Source organism: Pagrus major, chromosome 5 (genome assembly GCF_040436345.1).
Source record: "Pagrus major chromosome 5, Pma_NU_1.0".
NCBI lineage: Eukaryota > Metazoa > Chordata > Actinopteri > Spariformes > Sparidae > Pagrus > Pagrus major.
In genome coordinates, this window is record NC_133219.1 from 16319060 (window position 1) to 16326763 (window position 7704).

The 7704-nt window shown below is 42.2% G+C and overlaps 1 protein-coding gene across 1 annotated transcript; it reads right to left on the reverse strand.

Moving 5' to 3' along the window:
* Nucleotides 1-1766: 1766 nt before the first annotated feature.
* On the reverse strand, nt 1767-5667 carry mymk (myomaker, myoblast fusion factor). The gene is made up of 6 exons (XM_073465398.1): nt 5533-5667; nt 4715-4829; nt 3467-3615; nt 3011-3127; nt 2221-2361; nt 1767-1967 (listed from the first exon to the last, which is right to left on the reverse strand). The coding sequence occupies exons 1-6, from the start codon at nt 5665-5667 to the stop codon at nt 1767-1769; spliced, it is 858 nt and encodes a 285-aa protein (XP_073321499.1).
* Between the last annotated feature and the right edge of the window lie 2037 nt (nt 5668-7704).

Sequence of the window (7704 nt, forward strand, 5' to 3'; positions counted from 1 at the left end):
CATCTTGCTAGGCCTCACAACGGCTCTTTTTAGGTTAGGGCTTTGAAGTTAGCGTCATTAGTTTTGGTATTAGATTTCAGTAAGTTTACGGTTAGATCAGGAGTCACAGACAGTAGAAAGTCTTCACAAATATAGTAATACAGTCCTAAATGTGTGTGGGCTTTAGCCCCTTAGCAGAGTGCTGTGGGATAGACAGTGGTCGTAAAGGAGCTGAAAAGTGTTTCACACTTGTGCAATAAAAAGCTCAAGTTACCGTCCTGTCAGGGCTGGGAGGCGCAGCCAGCCGGGTGGTGCTGGTGGCCCAGCCAGCCAGGTTTCTGAGGCCAGACAAAAACACCTTTCTCTGGGCACATGAGCTGGCGGCTTGGCCCTGACTCAAAACATTCCCTGGTGGAGGGGAGGTTCATTCACGTTTTGGCTGGAGATTGTTTTGTCTAAGATATGCAGAACACGTTTGTAGTCTTTGGGTAGTGTTCGGGGCAGGTGACGTGCGTGGACGCACAACTCCATGTCTTCCTGAAGTGAAAGTGGAAGGGGATATGTGGGTTTAGAATTGGATTAGTGTTGCTAGACTGGAGTGGGCCTTGAAGTATGTGCCAGTCAGGGTTTTTGTCAATGGTCGGCTTCTGCAAAGTACATATCACTGCATTATGGTAATGGTTTGGAGGGTCGGGACTCTTAAAATTCCATCCCGTCCCTACTGACCAGTTAAAAACAGGGTCACAAAAACATTTCATTTTATTTTCAAAACATTACAAAATTATCAAAAACAAATACAAACTGTACTGAATATATAATCTTTCATAGTGCAATAAATAACAATATAAATTAAAGTTTTCACCAGAAAATGACACAGTCTGAATAATGCACAAAAGAGACAGTGGTCATGGCCAAAGCTGCTCTGTCAGTGAACCAGAGGTAACAGACAGAGGAGTCCACCTGCAGATCCTGAAACACATCAAGATGCTTCCGTCGGGCTACAGGCTGACGTCTCGGCCGCCGTTTCGCCTCGCTCGAATGTCTGATGCTCCACATGACACATTTGGCTCCTCAAGGACGTATAAAAACGGTAAAATTTGCTTTACAGTCTTGTAATTCTTATAAATGAATTCAGCCGCGTGGTTCCTTTCCCTGAGAGAGACGGGAAAGAGCAAGCGGCGGGGGGACGGACAGACAGAGGCGAGCAGACGAAGGGTCTCCCCTGAGGAACATTTCTAAAGACAATTTATATATTTTGGAGAGATAAAACATCTGCCTGTTTGTTCTTCTCATAAATTTTCCAGTCAGTTTTACTGGCTTGTCTCAGCCACCGTCTCCCTGTTCGTGCTGTGTGTGTTCTTTCGTAGCGCGCTGCCTGTCCTCAACTTTACACGAGTGCTTCAGACAGCTGTGTTCTTATTGGGTCTTTGAGGGCACCAGAGGCCTGATTCGCCTTTTGCTCCCGTCCTTAAAGTTTAGAACCACATCAGGGTGCCTTTGCTTTTTTACCTGCTGGCTACAGTAGCTGGTGGATTCCTAAAGTCGCTGCCGACCTTAAATATTCTACCAGCCAAAACTGATTTTTTTGGAGTAGAAAGGAACTTCCACATGATGGTTGGTTTCCTGCTGAAGTAGATTAACTTACCAGCCACATACAAGTTTATCAGCATTTGGCTGACAGTTATTTGGTGATTTTCCCGTTTCCCGCTTGTAGCCGACCACTATCTCTGCCTGTTCATCAGGATGAAGTCCTCCTACGTTAGACCTGACAGTCAATGTTTTTGGGTTCACTTCCAGCCATTCATCTCTTTGAGTTTGCTGATGCTGGGCCCTTTGATTGGTGTGGAGGGCGGGGGGTTGTAAAGAGGCAGAGTGGGGGTGCTACAGCCTCGTGTCCACAGCTTTTCAGTGGGGATTGTCCACACGGTCCGAGACGATTTCTTCTTTGACTTGTCTTTCTTCTCTTTAGAAGTAGCAGGGGACATTGACTGGAGATGGAACAGTGAGGAAGCAGGATTAGGACAACATAAAGGTGCTTGACTTGACAGTGAATGATGCTGATTTATTACAAAGTCAGGTTACTCCCTAAATTATTTTTATTTCACTTTCCAGTCCGGAGTCCTTGCTTTCTCTAGTCCATGCAATCTACTGCTCTAAGTCTATCCTGCCCTCATATGACCTGCCCAGTTGCCTTCAGCTTCAGCTCCCTTTTCTTGTACAGATATAGTAAATGTAACTTACACAGCAGCAGAGAGTGAAGCAGCTGAGCTTAGCAGCATTTCGTCCCGTCCCTGCGTAGCGGTTCTTCTTTGGCAGTAGCAGGACGAAGGACACAGCCAGAGACAGATGGTAGAAGCTGTGAACATAGGCGTAGTCCCACTCCTGCAGTAAAGAGAATATAGCACATTCTATTCAGACTGATATCATTTATTAAAGGTGTAATACGTAGTTTTGGGGAAGCCTAAACAAATTAAATAAACAAACTCTCTTCGTTTTCGTCACTCTATAACCGAATAAACATTCTGACTTTAAATGACAACTCAATTTCATACTGTTTACTTCGTTTATATGTGGCGGACCCTGCCAACTTTCTAGCTTAAAACACTGTTCTAGGGACCTTATTTTTCTCTGAGAACAGCTTGTTTATTCAGTTATGAAAACAAAAAAATATTTCTGAGTTTGTATTATTATCTCATTAATATTGTAAATATTAAAATTCTGAGTTTGAATTTCTTCTCCAAAACGACATAGTGCCCCTATAATGTTCATTTATTTCAACATATTAAGATATGTAACCAGACAGCTGGCCTCCTTTTTTAATAATTGCATATTAATGAATGATCAAATTCAGACTCTCTAAGTAGAAATTAAAATTGTGTAAAAGATACCAAAAATGGTAGAAATTGATGAACTAGTTAAACAAAGTAAATATAAGTAATGTAGTCTTGTGCAAGAAACAATCTCACTGCCCACGAATGATAATTTTCTAATATTTCTTTGTTTGGGTTAGTTTTATGTTGATGATTGTCACCTCAAAGTAGAAACGCAGCATCAGAGCGAGAGCACCGAAGCAGCAGCCTGGGCCGACCTGCTGCGTGTACACTTTCTTCTCTGGATACACCGCCCTCAACTCCTTCATCTTCTGCAGCTGAAATGACAATGATACAGATAAGGCACATAATTCAATAAAGAGAAGTTAACAAGAAAAAAAATTAGAAGAGAGTGCAGAAAACAACAGAAGAACAAAAAGATGATAACAGAGGTGACGACAAAAGTAAAAATGTCCAACGGTTGAGATCATGAAGGAGAAGATGGTAAAGAAGAATATTATGAAGGAGATGGAAGTTTATAAGGAGGAGTTGGAGTAGATGAAAGACTGCAGGATTTGGATCAGATATCACAGAAATATCCACATATATGACCGTATTCTTAACACCAACTCTAACCTGACCATGGAGAGGAACCTGCGTATTGTAAGGCCACTCACCCATTTGACAGTGATGATGAAGACAGCTGATCCAATGGGTCCGGAGTAGATCCCATAGCCCCAGCGATCCTGGTAGATCCTCACAGCGGTCGTCAGCACTCCAAACATGGTTATACTGGAGCGCTGGGGCTCATCAAAGTCGCCCAGAGCTGGAACAAGGACACACATACATTTATGTTACTCTAACAGGCAGGCTAATTTTTATTAAATGTAGACCAAAATACATTAGTGCTTTCTTATCCAGGGATCCAAAAGCACTCAGAAATCCTATAAATCCACCGTAATGCCAGAGAGTCTGTAGGTTTTCAGTTGGGCTAAAAATGACACCAGGACCTTCTCAGAGTTTGCATTCTGGTGTCTTCCATGAGGAAGACACACATCGCCATCGCCATCGCCAAATATCCTGAAGGCTTACACCACCCGACAAAGAGAGCAGACCAATCAGTAAAGTCAGCTGTCGAAGCATTTGGCCCCTCACAGCACGTGATTTAAAAGCCTTGTTGCAAAACCTCAGGGGCTTAAATTGGTAGATGGGAGAGGAACAAATGTATTTGTGTGTGTGTACGTGTGTGTCTGTGTGTGATCATATTAGAGCAGGCATGTCGGAGCACATGTGAGATGAACTCAAAGACACAACATATGCTATCAACAACTGTTGCAGCCAGAGCTGGATTTTTATTTCTTAAACTTATGCTTGGGTAGTGTAATTGTCAGGTATGAACTAAAAGTCATTATTTCCTTTTATGAAATGTTCTTTTTTAGCCAGTGCTCGCTAGTTTGAGTTTACACAATTACACCCTAGTAGTAAGTTCCAGTTGTTCAGAAAGGTCGATAAACAAAACCTTTGGAAAAAAATATGTTGTGGAATGATGCCACAAAACCCACAAACACGGGTATTTATCGCTCTGGCACGGCACGACATCTGGGTGAACATGCTAATTTACTCCCCTTTTCAGGAGCTATGCTATAACGCGTGTAGACATTAAGGCTGTTGGCGTGTTAATATCTTTCCATCCGTCTCTGTCAAGCAGCACTACCTTTAGCCGGGCTGAGTATGAGAGACTGAAGTTAAAGATATTTAAAAAATAACTGTTGTTTGTGGCTTCTGTGTGGTCTGAGCCTAGTCAGCTGCCTGATCGGTATTGCTCGGTATGTACTGTTCTTCTACTGTTCCCTGTCTTTCCGGCGCGTTCGAGATGACGAATCACAAGCTTTTGCTGTATATAGAGTACGACAGACTGTACTTACCTATAAGTGTGACCCACATAGAGAGAGCTGTGCTGTAAACACTGAAGTACTCCAGAATGTCATATTTCATGAAACACAGGATGGAGAGGCCTGGTCCATCACATGCGTGGTAAATCTACAGAAAGACATACAAGTTCAAGTCAAACAGACAGCAGGAGTATCTGGGAGGTTATTAAAGACCTTTACACACAGTCCCAGTTTTAATATCACAACGGGTTGCGCTTATAGAAAGTGTGTAATCACTAATAGGTCATTTTTGATTTGATTAAAATAAGTATATACAGAACACAATGTGTGAATTGGGTTGTCTGTTTGGATTTGAAACGGACAAATTATAAAAAGCTTTGAGTCAAAGTTTTTATAAGCAAAGAGGGATGCACAAACTATAGATGCTGTCAATTAAAGAGATAGCAAGTAAGAAGTTTGAGTTGGTAGCTCTTAGATAGGATTTTATTTAGAATTTCTTTTACTTACAATTAAGTCAAAGCAAAGCTTAAATAGATTCAATAAAGGATATATAAACAGATCTTATAGTGCATTCATATTTACTAAAATGCTATCGAGCCCCATCCTTACTTCTGATTGTATAAATTCTTTACAACTTTCTTGATACTTATGCTGATCAAATTAAAAGCAGCGAGTGCAAAAACATAAAAATGAAAGCAGTATTTAAAGTGATATAATCTTCTGATCCAAACTCGAAACATCAATGTTGTCAGCTTCCTGCATGTTCAGTTACTTAGAACACTCAAACATCACAATCAAGCAACACATTTTCAATCTGTGACATCAAAACAGAACCATAAGTGCATTCTCACCGCAGTGAAGAACATTGTGAAGAAGTAGACCATGGCCTCCATGTGGAAGCCCCTCTTCGCGGCCACGCTGGCTGCAGGCAGGAACACGAGGCTGCTGACTGTAGGAAGCAGCATCTTGGCAATAAACGCACCCATGGTGGAGGACCAGTAGACACAACTCAAATAGAAACAGTGAAGGCTTATTGATGAGAAATTATCCTTTGTGCTCCAGAAGTTCCTCAGTCTTTGAAATTATCTTATGAAGGAGTAAAGAGGATAGAGTATAAGCTGTGTAAACAATGTGGTATCAACTAGAAAGTAGATGTCCTCAGGCCCCTTAGTCCTGAACGTGTGTGACTTGTGAGTAGATTTGCTAGAAAATGCCTTTACAGCACACATACACTCCCATGCTGCATGAACACACCCAGCTGTCCTTTTTGGCCCTTTAAAGTTTAAATGTCCCCCAGGCTGGCAGGTCCACGGAGGCTTGTATGTGCACTGTCACGGTTGGGCAGCTGTTTGCATACCAGTGTGACATGGGAGGGGCTGCAGGCAGGGCAAGGGCAAGCATGCCATATTGTAGCCATCCAGCCTTAAGCAGGAAACTGACCACAGTCCAGTCTCCATATTATTATTATGCTTGGCTTGTTCATACTAAATGATTCTGAAATGCATGTTGGTGATTAAAAAACATGTAACACAAAGATTTTGCGTGTTGTTGTAGATGTCCTGTCAGCAATGTCTTTTATCATAGTGGATTCCAAAGAAAATACTTTTCTGTTGCAGCATTTATGATAATTAAATTACGGTCATTTGAAAATGTAATTGGAAGTGCTGAAGGACTTTGGTGAACTGCTTGTTTGGTGTTTTGGACACTGAATCCAAAAATGCTGTTTACACCTGTCCCGTGATCTCCTTATGGAGGACAGCCCAGTTATGTAGTTTCAATTATTCTCTAGTCAGCTTTGACCATCACCCAGGAGATTGGGGTTCATGTCCCATGTGAAAGCAGACATCTTTTCACTAAACCTAACCAAGTAGTTTTTTACTGGCTAACCCTAATCAAGTACCGCTTCACATCAACCACATGCTTTCTGGCGCGTGGCACATTATATGGGAGGCTGAGGGCGTGTCGAAATGGTGTCGGTATTTGACGACCTGGGATGAGAAGGTGTGGGTACAACAGCTGAGATTGTCAATATGAAATAAAATAATAAAAAGGGATCTACACATCACACATCCCAGAGAAACTTGGAAACTTGTGTCTGGAGCGACGCATCGTAGTACATTTTTTGATGTCATTTTCATTCACTTCCATTGTATTACAGTGACAAAACCCTCAAGACCTGGACAAATAGAACTAAAATGATCTTTGTGGCAACATAAAAGAAGACTTAAATACCTGTGGAAAACCTCTTCAGTTCTGACGTAGGTAAATTAATAACTGATAATTAAAGAACCTGATTTGAAAAGTACAATAAGACAGAACCCAAATAAGATCTCAAAAATGTTGAACAGCATCACTGGCAGTGGTGCGATGATCCACCAGTTAGCAAGCAGCTTTTTAAAGCTTAGCTGAGTCAAAACAGTATGTGAGTTGAATGTGTAATCAAAGCAGAAAGTCATAGGCTTTACATAAACAGTGCTCTTGTGCCATGTCAGGCTAATCTCTGTATCCTCTTAGAAAAACCATATTTGACTCTGCACTACACTGTTGTTCCCAGAAAGGATCTCTGTATGAATGTCTTCAGTGGTCCCATGATGGTGGTGAAGCAGCAGTTGCCCTCCTCTGCCCTCCTCTCAGCTGTTACACCTGCTCAAGGGCTTGAGGCAATGGCACAAAGGGTGCAGTATTGCTGAGGGGTTTCACCCCACGCCTCAGATTCTCGGAGTGTTTCAGTAACCTGAGCTGCCGGGGCCAGGGCTGGAAACAAACTCTCAGGCCTGATGGTTTTGGAAACGCTAGCGTGGCCTCACCACGCCCTCTGCCGGGAACTCCTCTGCAGATTGAACCCTGCTGGTGTGTTCAAAAGGGGTCTAAAACCTTTTTTGTTCCCATCTAAAGCTGCATATAGCAGAAGAAGACAGTTTGTAAAGACGTTGTATTATGTAACGTGCACATATAAAACACTTAACTCAGCATAGTGAAATAAGTGTCATTCTTGTAACTGTTGCAGGTCACCGTCAGTGACC